The 20,310-nt window shown below is 35.6% G+C and overlaps 1 protein-coding gene across 5 annotated transcripts in view; it reads right to left on the reverse strand.

Annotated features, from left to right (window-relative positions):
* Positions 1 to 264: 264 nt before the first annotated feature.
* CCSER2 (coiled-coil serine-rich protein 2) overlaps positions 265 to 20,310 on the reverse strand; it is a 143,431-nt gene continuing 123,385 nt past the window's right edge. For 3 of the 5 annotated variants that reach the window (XM_011985769.1, XM_011985780.1, XM_011985798.1), the window contains one exon: positions 265 to 5,345. In XM_011985769.1, the coding sequence (XP_011841159.1) occupies positions 4,527 to 5,345 (819 nt within the window). In that variant the 3' untranslated portion in view covers positions 265 to 4,526. Of the gene's footprint in view, positions 5,346 to 19,093; positions 19,179 to 20,310 lie in introns of all 5 variants that reach the window. The other 2 variants (XM_011985788.1, XM_011985807.1) reach the window with 1 other exon arrangement.

Consider the following 20,310-nt stretch of genomic DNA (forward strand, 5'->3'; position numbering starts at 1 on the left):
TCTAAGGTAAAGCAGATATTTTATTACAATGGAAACAAAACTACTAGATCACTTACAGAATTTGTGAAGACACAACAAAATACTGATCAACTCCTGCTCAGTCAGGGCTTGGGGTGTGAAGATGTGTGTGAAGAAGGCAGCATGTAAAATAAAGTGTCAGAGTTGAGAAAAACATAAGCAAATGAACAGTACCTTAGATCTTTGTGGGAAAAAGATATCAAAGAAAAAGTAAACTATGGGAGTCAATGTTGAGAAAGACAAGAGAACTCTGATAATTATGAACTTTATTTTTATTTACTATGCCAACATTTTCAGGAGACACTTTACATCTGTTTTTTAGAATTCATTTTACAAGCAAATTCTAATATACAGTTTGTACTCTAAACTGACTTTTAAAATCAATGGGAAAAACAATACTGCAGATATTATTTTTGCTCTTTGTTAGTAATGACTTAGAGACCTTACATTCTCAGGGTATTATTTTGTTAAGTAAATGCTTTACCAAGGAGAAAGTGGGTGAGCTTATTCCCAACAAGATTAAAACATGTATCTTCAGTTAATGACACAGTTGTAGATTGGTGCCCACCATCAGAATCATTTAATCAGAAGTATTCTCTCAAATTGCTGCAGCAAAAAACTTAAAGGGAGATGTGAAAGATCATTAGAAAATATAATTCAAGCATGAGAATTTAAAAAGTAACAAGGCCGTCATCCCCAAGGAAAAACATCAGGTAGTACAGCTATAATTAATTTTCAAATGTGTGCATAAGCATGCAAACATAACCACCCAAACGAATTTAAAAACACAAAAACTACTGTGTAAGATGGAAAGTAAATTGAAATGGTGCTGCAGTCTTATTGATCTTAATTGCAAGCCTGTTTGGTGATTTCAAAGTACATCCCCAGTGCCCTAGAGACCAGGAAACCAGTATGACAACTCTGCTCAGAAACCAAGAATGCACCCCTGTGTCTGTAACACCATTTATGCTATAGGAACATTTGGAAGTGACAGCTGTAGGGGCATCACGCGCTCTTTGATGTACTGAGAAAAAAGTAAAATACTTATCAGGACAATGGAACATTCAAAGAAAACTTAGTGCTTTAATGGGAAAAGTGACATGCTGGGAATATAGTGCTGGGAATATAGTTCTGTGAACAGCTGTACTGATATCTTCAAACAGCAACAATTACAAATTTATTTCAACAAAGCCACACCCAATAGGAGGCATTTCGATATTTCAGGCACAACTCCAAGCAATTAAGCTCATTTAAAGTGCAAATCTGATATTTTCTTTCATATTCAGATTTTTACTTGTTAAAGTACTTAGTAAATTCTAATATATATATAAATACAATGAACAGTAGCCTATATGCCTGAAAATATTGCACAAATAAAAATGAGACTCCAAAAGAAAAATGTTAGCTGGTCTGTTATTAGAAACAGTCTAAATGACATAACTCTATAATCCTTTAATGCCTTAAAATCATCTGCACCTGTACCAATAAACTCCTTAGGCCAAGCTTTCTTTTAAAAATTTGATATGCATCCCATTAACAGCCAAATATCGAAGTCTGAATACTAATTTCCTCTTTTACAAATGTGAAACTTAACAAAGCCCATAAAATTTCTTCCTCAGGACTTAGAATTCATATACTGTAACTATTTTCATTGATATCACCAGAACTAAGACAATAAACGGTTTGTGTTCCTGTGGAGGAGGATTTGGCACAGAGTTGATTTACATTAATAGAAGCAATAAACACAGATCAAGCCAAATCTAAGATGATCTTTGATTATTCAGTAGAGTTACATCCTCACTTCCATTTCAGACTTAACATTTACTAAGGAGCAGACAAGCATGATATTCTTGCAGTTTTTAAGGAAAACTGCAGGTAAATACTTTATGTCATGCAAGCATCCTAGATTTGTTTTCTCTTAATATAGTATGCTTCATAAATATACGATGAGCCTATCTTCGAAAAGATTAAGACTCAACAAAGGTACAGAAAAGTTGAGCTAATTGGTTAACATTTCTGCAAATCCAACAGGGAAGAAAAAAATAGAGAAAAATGGAATAAATGCATGGAGGAAAAAATGGAGAAAAATAAATGAGTGGAGTCAACATTTTTATGTAATGGACAATAAGGACATTTCCCTCAGACTAGGGAGTTAAAAATAAATTTAAAAATTTAGAACTTTTCCCTTAAGGATAAGGCCAGCTCGTAAATAATGTTTCATAAGGGTCTAAACCAACTTCTAAATAAACCAAAAACCACTAAGTCACGGTATGTTTTACTTTAGGGAAATACAGTATGATTCACATATTTGCAACATGTGAGAATGGTTTTCTTTCTCCTTCAAAATGATAGACTACATATGCCCACTTACAACTGCAGCCATCATGGGTCAACTCCATAAACAAATAAGTGCTTTGCTGATTTGCCTGACTCTAACAGTATCCGGACTACGTGAAGAATGTTCTGAACTTCACTGCTTCTCCATCAGAAGTGCTGGTACATAAGAATAAGATACTAGATTTGTGTTGCTCACCTCTTACCAAATCCAAGAATAGTTTCCATCCAGTGAATGGCAAATTCATCTGATAGGTAAGGGAATAATGGGTCAAAATGGTAGCAAACACTTCTTTCAAATTTCTACTAAAAGACTTGCTGTTGTTTTTCTTAGAAAGGGGCAATTTCATCAACATACATCTTTTAAAGGAACCTCTAGAAATTTGAGCGACTTTTTGGCCATAATCCTGTTTGATACATTTTTGGTCAGCTGCTCAAAACATTCTCCTTGTAAGGTTATCTATCTGAAAGATACTAATTCATTTAAAGCAGCTGCAGGTCAACAACCTAAAGATGACATGATTTGGGAGAAGAAGGCGGCATACTTACTGAACTGACAAGTGGCCGAAAGCATAATGAGGTTCGTGCACATGGTAGCATGGAGGTTCCACACCTACCTTCTACAGCGTATTAAAATAAGAATATTGTCTTTGAAATGCCTTCTAGCACCTTTTTAATAAAACAAAATTTCCCATCTTCAATTCTATTTTTTCCCAAAATCTACCTTTAAAAAATTGTCTTTCAAAAATACACCATAGATGAGGTGTAGGAGTTGAGGTCAGGAGTTCAAGACCAGCCTGACCAACAAGGTGAAACGTCATCTCTACTAAAAATACAAGAAAATTAGCCAGGCATGGTGGCGCATGCCTGTAGTCCCAGCTACTTGGGAGGCTGAGGCAAAAGAATCGCTTGAACCCGGGAGGCAGAGGTTGCAGTGAGCCGAGATGCACCACTGCATTCTAGCCTGGGCGATGGAGCAAGACTCTGTCTCAAGAAACAAACAAAAAAACCCAAAAAATCACAGAAAAAGGAAACCTAGGAGACTGGGGAGGGTGGGGGGAATATTATGAACTCCAGCTTTCTCAAGATAGTCTTATTTAAATTTATTTTTCTCAAAATATTTTAACTTGTTTTGCTACAGAAAATAGTTTAAAATCCCTATATATGGTATATTTATATCCCATCAAAGTTTTGTGCAAATGTTTCAAGTTCATTATTTCAGTCTTCAGATATTAGCAGAAAATCAATAAATATAAATATTACAATTAAAGACATAATGCTGTGGAATCTTAAAATGGCTATCATGGATCCATAAGCCCAAGGGTTCAAAACTGAATTATCAGCAAAACTCTAGCACCAACATATGTTACAAACGAATACATCTTTAGGTACAGGTTTCAAGATGTACCTCAAGCTCTCCAAAATTTACCCAGTAACAAATACAAATATAAATCTATGTGTGTGTGCATGTGTGTGTGCGCGCGCACCGCATGTGTCTGTAAAACAAGATGTAAAGGAATATACAACTGATTTGTATGTAATAAGAAACATTTTCAGCCTGGGGAATTTGGGAAATGAATCAATAGTAACATTAGCTGGCTGACCCTGGCAAGGAAAAACAAAACTTACATAGACTTTCCATTAAAAGCCTAATCTCCTTTATTCATCACAAAGTTTTTGCATAGACCTTTTAAATATACAAAACACTGGCCAGAACTCTGCTTACAGACTACCATCTTCCATTATTACCATATCTTTCGTTAAAATAGTAGCCATATTCACAGGAGAGACAAGTGAAAAAGGGTGAGGTTCTGACAACCACAATAAATACAGACTTTAACAGGACTAAACCAGCAAAGCACATTTCTTGCCTGCTCAGTAAAATATTATGAATTTTCTGACATGGAGAGGGATAGATAACATGATTCGGGCCTTTAGCAGGCCTCTGAAATGGGTAAGCAAACTTTCGTGTTTACCTGAGATAATTATGCTCAAATGGCATGTACTTCAACCAGAATATAAAATGAAGGAGCCAAACTAGTAGAAGCTTCCACATTTTAATTTAAGATTTGCAGGCTTTCAATGGAACCTCCACCATGGTAGCAAGCTGCACATAAAGCTATTACAGAACAGATCGTTTTTAAGAAACAAATTGGCAGGTGATGGCTATGTACTTAATGTATCTTTGGTTTAGGAAGACGAGAATATCGATTAGAGGCCAAACAATCCCCAGAATGCAAATTGCCATTCGGATTCTGCATGATTTCTTTTCGTTGTGTTAGTGGCCTTGGGATGCTTGTCTTGGCCTGGAAGCTTTGAGGCTCTAGTTGGGGGCTGTTTGTTTGTTTTTGTTTGAAAGAGCCTGAGGGGGGGCGGAGCTTAGATGCTTTCAGATTCTGATTATTTGCAAGATTTGTTTGACTAGATGTTGGCTGAAGTTTTGCTGAATTATATGTTGCGATTATTGGTGACTTTTTACAAGTGGAAGTCCTACTTGGAGATGATTCAGAAACTGGAGGCGGTACCAAAGAACTCAATATGGATGGCTTTAAAAGCTGCAAGGACTTGGGCTGAGACACATAACCCACTGGTGGAGACTGATTTCTTCCAACTCTCTTAGCCTGGTCTACTGTACTTGACTGGGGAGGTGTCTGAAGAGAAGTGGGTATAAACTGCACGTCACTAATTTGATTGTTTGCCAAATGATAAGGCTCTTGAGCATTTACAGTAATGTTTAAGTTTGCTTCAGAAGGTGTACTCTTAGCCACATCCATTGTTAATTGTGGGCCTGATGAAAAAGGCTGCTCTTCCAAACCATAGTTGCTTTCTTGTTGCAAGACTTGTGTAAAGCTTTCTTCCAGATGCGCAACACCCTGATGCATGTCTTGGATTGCGCATTCACTGTGGGCCTCGATATGTTGTGGCTTTATTAGTTTTCCCTGGGTGTGGTCTGTGGGTCTGGGAAGGCTGCTGGAAGGCTGTAGTACTTGAGGCTGTTAAAATTAAAAACAACATTAGCAACAAGTTATTTTAGAAATTCCACCCAGATTTAATATAAATACCAATTAGGCTGTGTTGGTACTTATTATGGCTTTAATATGGAAAATATGTGGAGTTTCTTTTAATTAAAAAATGAACTGCAATATTCAAGCAAATTAGACACACACAAGAGTGATAATGCAAACAAAAAATGATACAGGCAGTAAACACTGAACAAGATCCAAAATTAAATGAGAAAAAGAAAACATTAAAATACTAATTTATTATAGAAAAATTCCTGCCATAATAGATTTGTTAAGTATTTTAAAACCTTAGAGCTTGACAGAATGATTCTACAGCTTTTGGTTTAACCTCCACAAAGCATTCAGGTGTTAACTGTGACCTTCAGAATAGTACTTACACTAAAGTTAAAAAAAAAGTTGTATACCACATTAACAAGTGTTGTTCTTCTGTCAAGAATGAAAATTACCAGCAGATAACAAGATTTAGAGTGAATACTATATTCTCAGTTTATGTGAAATTCTATATATTTAACAAATATAGGTCAAGATATTTAGCTAATGCTAATCTCCTTTTAATATTCTTGTTGAAAAGTTTCCAAATAAAATGTTTTAGAGTTTATTTGGTCTGTCTCACTGCTATTATGGCTGACATGTGAAAAACAGATCTACTCTAATCAAAAGTAAACATTCATTTACTTGAATTTAGAATAATCAGCCTTTTGAATGATGGCTCAGACTAAAACAAATGTGAAGTTGTCTTTGACCGGAACTAAAGAACAGAAGCCTACGACAACAAGGTTCTTACGGTCTATATGCCTCACACGTACTTCCCTGAAGCTCATTGTGTAGTTACGTTTCAAAAAAAATCAGAGGAACTATGCAATTTCCACGACTTGGTGGTATCTAGTAAAAAATACAAATCTTAAAGCTATCTTTCAATGGCCCAAATAGTTAAAATACATGGGGCAGGGCCTACCAGGCCTGTCCTGATGCAGTGGTATTTGCTACAAATGCATAAACTCTCTTTCAATCTCTCTTCTGTCTCCTCTCTCCTCTCTCCTCTCTCTCTCTCTCTCTCTCTCTCTCTCTCACACACACACACACACACACACTCTTTCTTTAAATAATGTGGGCCAAAATGTCAAAGACTTTGGCAAAGGGCTTTACAACGTGAACTTCAAAGGGCCATTTCTCACTAATAACTTTTTTTTTGCTAAGCTAATCCACGAACAAATCTACATATTAGCTCTAATTTCCCCAACAGAAGGGGCGGATCTATTTATACTGCATCATTTGTGTTTTTTCAGTTCTTCCACCTCCCTGACCAGCACTGGACAATGGCTGCCCAGGATCAGCAGCCAGGGATTAGATTATGGCTGGATTGGGAGTGACTGAGGGCAAGGCTCATCAACTCATGGAGGATGGTTGGCTGTGATGGCATACGGCTGACTTGCCATTAAACAAAAAAAAATCAAGACAGTGACTATTCAAAATTAATCTGTACAGAAATAGGTCACATTAAATCATATTGCAGAATGTTTGAAATAAACAAGTCAGCTCAATTGCTGCCTCAAGCTAAATATCCCAGACTTTAAAGTCACTGGGTATTTTCACAGTACATCAACACAAAAATTAATAAACTGTCCTGCAAAACAGAAGGTACTAAAATCACCACATAATTAAATCAACAGATTCTCCCTGGGGTTCCCTAGACAAAAATAACTGTGCCAAAGTGATCAAAAACTTTGAAAGATTAGTGAAAAAATAGAGCAGGACCATATTAAACAAACCAAAATCTACCAAAGGGAATAAAAAGTAATCAGCAAGGAGGCATCAACTGGTTGGTTGAATGGGGATTTGTTTTCCCTTTTCACCCTCAAACATGGTAAGATATTCTAGTGCCAAGTTAAAAATCTTAAAGCAATTTAAGACTTCTGAAAATATCAGTGACAATTTTGGACTTTACTGTAATATGTCTACTGCCAATAAGAAAAAAAGGTATAAACGTGTGCTATCAGTGAAAAGCATAAAAAGATGATTTTTCAATTAAGACAGGTAATAAACTGATTATTAAGACAACCAACCTCCAGAAATGCCCAGGAAAGGGCCATTGTGAACTATAAATTTGTACTGTTTTGTACTCACCACTTGTACTGTTTTGATTACTCACAGTACTCAACTGACCACTGCTTATCAGAGAAATAAATGGAAATACAGCAGAGTCAGAAAGACCAAGCTATTTGTATTAAATGCAATAAAGCTTCATATCAAATATTAATGAATTAGAAAACAGCCAGTTTTTAAAGAATAACAAAATGTTGAGTCAACTGAGAGGAATTTAACAGTTTTATAAATAAATGTCTAAACTACAAGTTAGACATATATACTACTAGTGAATTACATTAACTAAATCAGTGGTGTCCATTGCTAAATAAAATTTTATATTTTTATTAAAAATTAATTTTGGTGGCATGATATAATTTCCCAAATCAATGTCTTATTTTATTATTTATTTGGTAACTATATTTGGAAGATCAATTCCACTACTGTAAAAACAAAAAGTCTCTTTCACGAGGAATAAGGAAACAACTTGCTCCTGATATGTGGAAGACTACATGGAAGTGGCTACCCACTAGAGACTGGATTGCCGCTGATTACACCTGCTAGCAAGTTGAACAACAAGCTACCTCTCAACCTCTAGCAAGCAAGGCAGAGATGTGTTCTGATGGCTTGTTGCTACAATTTCCCCAAATTCTAAACATTCAACTGTGTTAATATAAATGCCAGATATTAATTCATCTTGCCCACATCCACTACTACTTCTATGGCCATTAAAAAGATGCCCTCAGACATTTTTAGAATGTAAATATAAAAAGATTGCATATCCTCACGGATAATATAAATAGGAATGAATATCAAAAACTATACACTTTTTAAATGTTTATTATGTATCATGTACTGTACCAGAAGTGAGAAAATCTGGAGCTGAACAAAACTTTGTTCCTGTGCTTGAGGAGCTTAGTGAGGGAGACAATAAGGTAAAGGAATGATGCGATCATGTCTTAAGCACAACAACATATGGGAACAAAAAGAAAACATGCCTGCCTGGAGAGGTCACAGGAGGCATACCAGAATGGTGAACAATCTGCCCTGAGTTTTAACACGGTGAACAGGAGTTTATCAAGTAAACAAGAAGGAAAGAATATCCTGTGTAGTGAGCTAGTACATGTCAAACACAGAGGCAAAAAAAGACCATGCCATGTTCCAGTCACTTCAAATTTTAGACTGAATTTGAAAGGCTAGTGCAAAAGCATAGCTAAGGGCCAGCTCCTAAGGGACTCATGTCAGGCTAAGTAGCTATGACTTTGTGTTGTAGATGATGGGAGATGTGGATGAATTTTAAGCAGAGGAATCAGAATATCTAATGTGTGTGTTTTAGAATGATCACTCCAGCGGAACTAGTGAGGAATGTAACCAGTGGGGATGAAATTGTTAGAAAAACCATATCGTAAGCTTTTTGGCATAAAATCTGGAGAGGACTGAAAAAGATTTGAAGGTGGGACTGGCAAGATGAGGTATTGGCTTGTATACAAAAAAGGCCTTTGGGGAGGCTGTCCACTAATCCGTGGATTTCATTGCCTCAGAAGCCCACAAAACCTAGAGGGCAAAAGGAATCCCCCCACTACTGGGGGACTTCAGGAAAGATCTCGTATCTTAACTACTCCCTGTAGTCACAAATGAGTAAAACTTTAATCCTGAAACTTGTGGAGGGGTTGGTTACTGAAGCATCAAAACGAGGACCTATCCCCAGACTTACAGAGCTAAGTGCCTCTAACTGAACTCAGCAACTTCAAATCTTACTTTAATTAGATATGTAAACTTCAGCACACCATTCTGATAATTCTCAGATTAAAGAGTTCCATGCGTCAAGGTCAAGAATGTCAGCAATAGGCACTACAGGGTGGTTGTGCAAAAGGCTTGGTAGACATCTTTAATAATAATGGTAAATGTCTATTTTAGGCTGCTTTACAAAGATAAGCAGAGACTTGGAGCTCCTTACAGGCATGTACTATGCTTTATTCATTTTTTGTTATAGCTGGTATTTCTAGTATTTGGCACAAAGTAGGGATTAAATATATATTTGCTAGATAAATAAATAAGTGAATAAATATTAGTGGTATATTCAAGAATTACTTATTTGGCCAAGAATTACCAAACTGATTTAGGTCAATGATGAAGCATTAATGCTTAAATAAAAACTGGTTTCAAAAAATAAACACTGATGAAAAATAATCTGATAGGAAAAACCCATTGTTCCCTCCAAATAAGTCTGTGATTAGCTTAATGATTCATGTTTAGAAGGACAGCAGGAAATACTGACTGCATGTTATATACAAGTACCTCTCATAATGACCTTTTAAAAGCTTAGCCACCAACTGTTTTTTATCTGAAGACTAGAAATAGGTTGGGAAAAGTGTCTTAACAAGCATTCAGCTACTAGAAAATTCTAATAATTAAATATGATTACATATGTAAAACATTTAGCATAGGACTTCCTAGCACATACTATGTGCTCAATAAATTTCATCTATGGTTATTAAAGGATGTAAGAATGATGAGTTCAAGCCATAGCTATTTTGTAACTGGGTCTTCGAAACAAAAGTAAGTTCTTTAGCAATATAATAATAAACTAGAATATGAGGTTTCTAGGATTCAAAAACATATTTCAATAATGTCAACACTATCTATATGTCTGAATCCATATCAAGCATATTTGATATGACATAGAAGTCAAGGCTCTTTAATTGCCTTCCTGGAGATAAGAACCAGAGCAATGACATGCAAGTTTAGAGAGAACTTTCCAATGGCTCTACAAAGGAGGTGGTACAACACAATATTGAATCACTTAGCTTTTAGAATCAGGCTGATCTGAGTTTGAATCCTGGATCTATCACCTATAGATCTATCACTGAGGCGAGATATTGGGTAAAAATAATCCCACTACCCTGAAATGGAATTTCATAATTTACAAAATGAGGGTAATATCAGTATATATACTTCATGGAATTGTTGCAAATAATAACCAGTAACAGTACAATGCCTGACACATAAACACCTGAGAAATGTTACACTCTGGGCTCTTAGAGAACAGTGTTCCCTTCTTCCCAAGGGTATAGATCCAAACTCTTGAGTTTGCATGCATGATCTCTAGTTATCATGAGACTCCTAGGTGAAACATACTGTTCTTTTCTTTCTATAAATGAGTAAACTGGGGTCAAGAAATGTTAACATGTTCAAATTCAAACATTTTGGCAAACGGCAAAGCCAGAATTTGAACCATCAGAGAATTTCTTAAAATACAGCACTAAAATGTAATATTCTGTGCAATTTGATTAGTTCTGATGAGTTTACAGGCTTTCAGAATATGCAATATAACCAGATGATTATTTTAATATATTTTAAAACACTACAGGCAGATGTAATACCAATATTAGGGAACGAACTTTCCTGGATAATGTTCTATTTCCTTCTTAGATGATCTAGCCTACCCAGGATAACTTTCAGACACTATACTCAAGCCACACTGTGGAACAGTATTTCTGGAAAGAGGTGATTCCACAGTGACCTATTGGGGGAAACATAATGAACATGAAACAAGGCATAGTAGTACCCATCAACGAGCAAAACAGTTCACCTTTACTGTTCTACAACACTTCAAAGATCTACAGCATTAGCATACGGAAAAGCACTCACGCCAGTTTTTGAAAGCATTCTTGTTCTAGGGTTATTAGCAAAAGATGGCAGCTAAAATGTCAAGTCCTGATGGAGTAAAAATATGTCAAAGTGTACCAAGTAGAAAGCAGGAAATGTTCCAAAGTGTAATAATGCTACTGCATGACAGACAGAATTTAGCTAATTTTTCCCGGGTACATACAAGTTTATTGTTATTATTAAATACATTTTAACCATAAAAAGGAAGGTGGAAATAGAGCCATCTGTAACATGCCTGTACTTTCATGCAGGCTCTGACATGCATATCATGCAAACTGGAAAAAAAAAAAAACCAAAAAAGTGATTATGGGGAAGGTGGTAGGAAAAAATCCGAAATTGTACTGTACCACGCTTTGTCAGAGAAGTAATGGACTAACTTCTCAACTCCTTGCCAATGGCATAATGGGAGAGCAGAGACAAGAAAAAGACAGGACAATGGCATCAGAGACCACACACAACACCAAGGATTGCCATGACTGGGTGGCAGCCACAAGTATTTGCTTTGCTATTCTTGTGTTTTCCTAGGCATTATTCATTGTTTCATTTAATATATTTGTACATAACAAAAACATTAGATTTATACTTTCTTACTAATTTGTGAGTTAGTACAAATACTCATAAACTCAGAAAGGCATGTGTAAAACTTCTCACACTTAAGAGAAATCACTTGAAGACTCTTACCAAACAAAATATTGAAAATAATTCTGATAAAATTTAATATTCATACTCCAAATACCTAAAAACTTTTAGTCCCAAGTAACCCCTTATGAAGGAGATAGAAATTAATTTTTAAATAATTTGAGAGGCTTCTGCATATTATCAAATTAAATAAGATTAAGTATGTGTTAGATTTATTTATTTATTTATTTATTTATTTAATTTATTTAATTTATTTATGAGATGGAGTCTTGCACTGTTCCCTGGGCTGGAGTGCAGTAGTGCAATCTTGGCTCACTGCAACCTCCACCTCCCAGGTTCAAGCGATTCTCTTTGCCTTAGTCTCCCAAGTAGCTGGGATTACAGGCACATGCCACCATGCCCAGCTAATTTTTTTGTATTTTTAGTAGAGATGGGGTTTCACTATGTTGGCCAGACTGGTCTCGAACTCCTCACCTTGTGATCCACCTGCCTTGGCCTCCCAAAGTGCTGGGATCACAGGCATGAGCCATCACGCCCGGCCAGTTTAGTTTTATTACTGCCATTGCATTAAGGACCACTAAAGGTATAATCTGATCTTAATCTGAATATGATGCAAATTATAAGTGAGGCTCTGCACATCAGTATAGAAATACTTAACTGTATCCCTAATACTGTATTACAACTAGATTTAAAGATTTTTGTTTTAGAGATCACATGAAGCCAATCACAGTTTCCAGTGCTTTTTGGGAAACAGGAATGCTCTTATTCCTCTGTATCTCAAAATGGTGCCTCTAGACCTCAGAAAACTGAGATAGCAGATTGATAATATAAATTGTTTATAAATAATTTCTGAAATAAAGAGTTCAATGGCTTTTCTAAATCGATGACTAGTTAATCGTTTTTTGTTTTTTTTGTTTTTTTTTTTTGAGACGGAGTCTCGCTCTGTCGCCCGGGCTGGAGTGCAGTGGCCGGATCTCAGCTCACTGCAAGCTCCGCCTCCCGGGTTTACGCCATTCTCCTGCCTCAGCCTTCCAAGTAACTGGGACTACAGGCGCCCGCCACCTCGCCCGGCTAGTTTTTTGTATTTTTTAGTAGAGACGGGGTTTCACCGGGTTAGCCAGGATGGTCTCGATCTCCTGACCTCGTGATCCGCCTGTCTCGGCCTCCCAAAGTGCTGGGATTACAGGCTTGAGCCACCGCGCCCGGCCGTTTGTTGTTCTTTTTTTAAAGTATCACAGTGATTAAGAGGGACTTAAGCATTTACTACAGAGGCACGCTCACTTTTAGATGATTAATTTCGTGGGTCTACATCTCAAAGACACAGAATCCATTAACATCTACCTCTCAGACGATGTAGAGTAGTTCAGGAAAAAAAAACCTAAATGGCATCATAATAGTATAGTTCAATTGATGTGACCAACAGACACAGTATATTTATCCAGAGTACAAGAATACTGTAAGCATTATGGCACAGGAAAAAACACTGGCTAAAAAAATCTCACAAGCTGCAAAGCAGATTGTAATAAAATGCTTTATACAGAAAACACTAATGCTGCATTTCTCATAATTCCAAGAAACTAACCCATTCCTATGTTTGTGGAAGGCCTATTGGACCATGAGTTAGATGCACATTTCTAGTCAATTAACCAATGACTATACTAGATAGTCCTTGAAATTGGCTGCAAAAAGGTAGAAAATACCATATTCGATGTTAACCATATTTAAATTAAAAATGAGCATACACAAAATTGAATTAGTAAAGTTTTTTTACTGAGTTACTCAGTTTGCATTTCATTCAAAAATATTTTATTTTTATGAAAAGTCACTCCCAGAGCTAATTTCTAAGGAAGCTGAAGCTATTCTTATGTATAAAATTGATTACAGTCACATATTGGAGTCAATCAGATTAAGCCTTGTTAATTTATACATTATGAGCATGTTTGACAATTCAACAATTGTCAAATACACATTTGACACATCAAGTGGCCTTCGAAAGTTCATATCCTTTAATTAAATGATATCCTTCCAGGAAATCTATCTAAGAAAAGAAAGACACTGACACTGATTTATACACAAAGATAAAATGCTTACCAATATTCCTCTCAGTAACTAGAAACAACATTAATGCCCAATAGAAAAAAATCTAATTTAGAATATATCCATGTAACACATTATCAAGTGGCCATTAAAATGTTAATTTCAAGGAATATTTACCATATGAAAATGTGTGTGTATATATAAAATGATACTATGTGAAAAAAGCAGAATGACTGAAAATACATAAATTCAACTTTATAACATAATATTTAAAAGACCGAAAGCAAATATACCAAAATGTTTCTTCTAATTCCTCCATAATGAGTCACTACATTACTATTATAAATAGGACAAATGTACATTTTGAAGCAAGAGTCATTGTATTTACAAAAAATATTTAAGGTTCAGACTCTGGAAGTAGAACAGAATTTAATTATGGTTTGTTCACTTACCCTGAGAAAATTACTACATCATTTATTGATTTATTATTTATTTGCATCTTCCTTATTATAAAATTAGAATAATAACTCTGACTCTGAATTGTTGTGAGAATCAAATAATTTAAATGAAATGCTCAGAAAAGTACTTAAGACATTAAAAAACATAATAGGTATTCAATTAATATTAGTCTTTTCTCCTTTCTTAAAATGTATGGCTAAATTTTAAAAAATATACATAAGAGTTTCCTATAGGAATATTTGTGAAAGTGTAATTTTTAAGTAGCTCTTAGAAAGATTATCCAACTGTATGAATTTTAAAAGAACAATTCTCCAGCCAAAAGGACTAAAAGAATAAAGATAGTGAATTACTAAAGTGAGACAGCACAGTCGAGGATAAGCAGGGAAATGGCAAAAGTGGGCATTCAGTAAGATCAACATTTTGACTGAACTGAGGAAAAGCCGACTCTGACAAAGGGCTCATTAGCCACTTAAGCCACTCTATTAATATTCAACAACAAAAATTTTTTCCTGCCATAGACAATTCTTAGGAGGCACCACTTAAAAATGGTATTTCTGCAAAATAAAAAAAGCTTTACTATGATTATACACACAAAATCTATGCACATTAAATTATCTACACTTCTTAGCCTTCATATTTAAAGTTAGTATATTAAAACCTAAATGCTGATATTTATATGGGCAAAATAGACCAATGCTTTTTTAACTGCAGGTTGCTAGCAACATTAAAAAAAATAGAATAGAGAGAAAAAATATGAGAGGATCAAATGGTTTAAGAGAAAGTATTGTCCCATGAATCTTTTATCCAAATTTTAAATATACATACACAGTGAATCGGGTTGTAAATACATACTTTCTCTCAGTAAATACACACTGGGCTGTCATGTAAAATAAATTTATAATCACTGCATGTCAAAAATGTTTGTGAAACACCCTCTGAAATTTGTAAGAGAAAGAAGATGTGACATAATATAAATTTGTCATTCTTAATAAAATTATGGTGGACACAACACTACATCAAGAAACTGTCAGGCTATTACGACACATATAGATGCATTTATGTAATTTTTGTTGTTTTAAAATAACTTTTTCCCTTCCCACTAAGTCACTGCACATGGAAGGTAAAAATAAATAAGATTTCTAAATTTAGCAAGCAAGATACTAAAGAGCAAGTTTTAAAAGCTTAGTGAGACATAACAAGAAATAAGTATTATTTCAAAACATACTTTTTGAAAAGTCGAGTATTCCGGTAAGTACGTGCTCTGGCAAGAAATGCTATTTGGAATTACCAGGAAGGCTTTCTACTTGCCAAAAGCAATTATTCTTATTAAATTTTCCTACTTTGAAGTAGGTTATTTATTATTCCCAATTTTACACAGTTGGAAATTAGAGTAGAAAGACTACACCAATGCCTGTTAAGTGAATTTGTATAAAAGCTCAAATCCCTACTAACAGTAGGAAAGACTTAAATGTAGATATTTTCTGCTAACCTAGAGAAAATTTAATTTGAAGTAAAAATGTATCATGAAGTAGAGACTAGTAATATACTTAAGAAATGTAAGTCAAAATTTCCTAAGAAAAATAATAAAGACCAGAACTTTCCATTTATCTCTATTTTCCTATATTATTTCTTTCTTTTCTTTTTTTCTTTTTTTTTTTTGAGACGGAGTCTCGCTCTGTGGCCCAGGCTGGAGTGCAGTGGTGCGATCTTGGCTCGCTCCGCTGATTTTTTGTATTTTCAGTAGAGACAGGGTTTCACTGTGTTAACCAGGATGGTCTCGATCTCATGACCTTGTGATCTGCCCGCCTCGGCCCCACAAAGTGCTGGGATTGCAGGTGTGAGCCACCGTGCCTGGTCTATTTTCCTATATTCTTAAACACAGTATAAACACTGCTGTCCACTACAGCTTTCTAGAGTGACAAGGGCTAAATACTCCCTGTAAACATTATCTCCCTCTGAATATTTAGCATGGACTATCTTCATACTAGAAGGTCTGCTATACTCCTGTAACTTAAAAAACAAACAGATTGCTCTTACTGAAGACTCACAGCCAAGCTTTACCTGGCCTCCACATTTAGAAGATAAAGGGAGTTCGGGCCGGGCACGGTGTTCACGCCTGTAATCCCAGCACTTTGGGAGGCTGAGCCGGGTAGATCACAAGGTCAGGAGTTCGAGACCACCCTGGCTAACATGATGAAACCCTGACTCTACTAAAAATACAAAAAATAAGCTGGGTGTGGTGGCAGGTGCCTGTAGTCCCAGCTACTCGGGAGGCTGAGGCAGGAGAATGGCATGAACCCGGGAGGTGGAGCTTGCAGTAAGCCAAGATCTCACCACTACACTCCAGCCTGGGAGACAGAGCAAGACTCTGTCTCAAAAAAAAAAAAAAAAAAAAAAAAAAAAAAAAAGTCACCAAAGAACTTTTTAATGAAACATTGTAATGGAGAAATTTCTCAACTATCTTCCATTACTTAAGTACAACTAACCTCTCCAAACATGAGTACTAGGACCCACATATTGACTAAATGTGGAGACAAGTATCATCTGATTATAAGTTTAGTGTAGGAAAAGATCTGTTTCAAAACCCTCTGGAAAACCACTAGATTTATTCTAATAATTTCATACCTTTCTTTTCCATATTTTATAACTAAAAAAACCCCCTTTATTAGTAAACTGCTTTAGCTGTTCTCAGGGTGAATTCAAAATAGAGTAGTAGTTTAGAGCATATTTCCCCTCTAAAGGAACCTTTCAAGGTCATTAACAGTATTAAAAGGCTGTGAATAGGCCCTCTGGTCATTATTTCACATAAACAGGGTCCTACAAGTCTCAAAGATCAAATCCTAGGGCCAGTGCTTTCAGATGCATAGGCCGTGAGAACCTACTCAGGAAAAGACTCCTATACACACACAAACACACACACATATATATATATATAGAGATAGATAGATAGATAGATAGATAGATAGATAGATAGATATTTTTTTTTTTCCCCTAGACGAGTAATACATCCAAACTCTGGGGAATCAAAACTTTCTTTTTGTTAATCTGAAGATGCAGAGAAAGAAGGTTTGATCTAGAGAAGTTTAAAAAAAAAAAAAAAAAGCAGATCTTACTAGTATTGCAGGAATTGTAGGATAGTGCTGCTTCACAGCTGGAAACAAAAAGGAAAGCTGTGAACCCAAGAAGGAAGGAGAAGCAGCACTTGAAAATGGAGAGCCACTGACTCAAGGAAAAGATAAGAAAATTCTAATGCTATACAAATAAACCAATGAAATGGGTGTTTCTGATAAACATGTTTTTAAAAGTAAAGCAGAAACTCTATTTGTAATACAGAATAATTAATCTCAAACTTCAACTCCGTATTACAGCTAGCGAAGGAGAAAGGGGGAGGAACATGGTGACAAAAAAGAATACAGGCTAAAAGGGTGCTTGAGTAAGTACAGAGGTGGGTGTGTCAATCTGAGGGGAAATCTCAAACCTTGCTGTTTACTAACCACAAGCCTAAGAACATATTATAATTTGTTATATCTGCCCTTTGAAATTTCAGATGACTTGACTAGCATTTTAGTATGATTCTTTTTGTGCTAGGATTATTTAAACAGAGGAAAAAAGAAAGCAACTTACTTGAAGACCAGAGAAGTAAAAAGGAGGAGTTACCGAGGTGGTGGAAGATAGAAAAGGAGGAGGACAAAAAAACTCCTTTTCTCATTGCTTCCAGTAAACAAATGAACTTGCTACTAAAGAACATCATATAAAAGTCTACAAGAACTATTTTTCTTTAAAACAAAAAGTACAGAAGGGAACGAGAGGTGGTGTAGCAGCCAAAAAATAAACTTCATGCCTTCTCTGGAATTCATGTCGATACCTCATACTTTTGGCTAATTCAATAAATAAAATTTTCTTTAAATAAATCACATTCCTAATTACTTAAAATTTTCTCATTTACACCTTTGATACTTCACATGGAAATGGATAATGAAAAAACTGAATGAATCACAAATCAGGAAAAATCCTTAGAGAAGGCATAAAAATATCTCTGATTGACTGTATTTATATTTCGTTTTCATTAATAATAGCTTTTTATGGGTGACTTTTCAAAAAAGATAAAATATAACCAACTTACCAGGCATACTTAAGTACATAAAACAAAATAACCCACACTGTTTTGGAAAAGAGATTTAATGTAAACAAAAATTTTAAGGTCAAACAGTAACTAAATCATTAGAAATGTTAGTAAACCATGCATATTCAAAAGCCATTTCTTTTGTGCTGAAAAGCTGATAGATTACAAAAAACATCTTAGTTGTTTTAAACCACTTTTAGAAAAAACAATTAGAAATATATTTATTTTAAATGACAGTGAAATGCAATCCAAGCCCTTAATTAGGAAATATTATTTAAAGAAATGTGCAATGGTCTAGTAAGCCTGCTCCCTACACATTATGCATCTGTCCATCATACCATTGTAGAACACATGTACACTTTTTAAAACAATTAGATAACACAACAATTTTTATTCACATATTTCAAGGTTTTGAAAATGCATTAAAGACAGATGCATGTCAGTAGGTCTAGGGTCACTGGCAATAGGTTTAAACAGTATTAGAATGAAATTAACCTCAGACAGCTTCCATAAGGCTCTAAGTAGAGGTCTGTTTACATGCAGTAAAAGGAAATGTTAAGAGAGGAGACCACAGAGAGTGCTGCTTTAGCAGACACCTGCAGAGCACTCAGGATAGAAAAGGAGGTGCTGGGGAGGAACAGGTCATGCAGAAGGGAAGTACCATGAAGGGGAAGCCAGAGCAGGATAGGAGTGAGAGACACAGACTCACTCTGTCTGCGGTGCGGTGGAACAGTCCGTGGGATCCCCTGGAAGGAGCCCTGCCAAGGAGAGAAGGAGGGAGCAGAATACCCACCCTGTGCAGAGAGAGATGGGGTAGGGAGGTATAATAAAAAAGGGAACCAAAAAATAGAGAAACCAAGTCATACTTTGTTTTATTTTTAAATAACACAGAGCAATAGTGTTAACGAGAAGACAGATGTCATTTTTTAAAATACAGGCAGCTCAAATTACTAAAAACACATCATAATCCAAACCCAGTTATTTTTAGTATTTTTTAAAATTATTTTCCTCTAATATTTGTAGTACAATGTACAAGAAATAATATATTCTTTCTGGTATACATTACATTTATCATCATATATCTCTTGTTAAAGTAGCAGATTCCAGTCTTCTGCAGAAAAGGGAGGAATTTAAAGGGGGAGATAGATTTTAGGTGTTAAACACACAGAAAATGCAACAATTTGTGAATCAGGAAATACAAAAAAATCATCATCTAAAAATTTTTATTTCGGCTGGGTGCAGTGGGCTCACGCATGTAATCCCAGAACTTTGGGAGGGCGAGGCGGGTGGATCACGAGGTCAGGAGTTGAAGACAAGCCCGACCAAAATGGTGAAACCCCATCTCTACTGAAAATACAAACATTAGTCACGTGTGGTGGCAGCTGCCTGTAATCCCAGTTACTCGGGAGGCTAAGGCAGGAGAATCGCCTGAACGTGGGAGGTGGAGGTTGTAGTGAGCCAAGATCACACCACTGCATTCCAACCTGGGTGACAGAGCAAGACCCCGTCTCAAAAAAAAAAAAAAAAAAATTTCTTCTGAAATCACAAGTTTTCAGAGGATTAGCAGGTAAAAAAAAAAGAACATTAGCTAAAGTTAGCAAAAGCGACACAGCATTAAAAAAGATTTAGGATGTTGTAATGTGACATGCAGGCCACAGGTTACGTGGGCATGCTTTTTAATTTGAATAACTTGTGGCTTCTTAGCTTTACTTATTTTAATCACAGATTATCAGAACTATGATACTCTCGAAATGTCATTTACTTCAATTTCCTTACTTTACAGAAAAGTTTCTTCAAGAAAGGAACTGTTCAATGTTATACAAAGGGAACCATAGATATTTTTTTTTTTCCCCTAGACGAGTAATACATCCAAACTCTGGGGAATCAAAACTTTCTTTTTGTTAATCTGAAGATGCAGAGAAAGAA

The sequence above is a fragment of the Mandrillus leucophaeus genome, unplaced genomic scaffold, assembly GCF_000951045.1.
Source record: "Mandrillus leucophaeus isolate KB7577 unplaced genomic scaffold, Mleu.le_1.0 Scaffold1075, whole genome shotgun sequence".
In the NCBI taxonomy this organism is placed as follows: Eukaryota; Metazoa; Chordata; class Mammalia; order Primates; family Cercopithecidae; genus Mandrillus; species Mandrillus leucophaeus.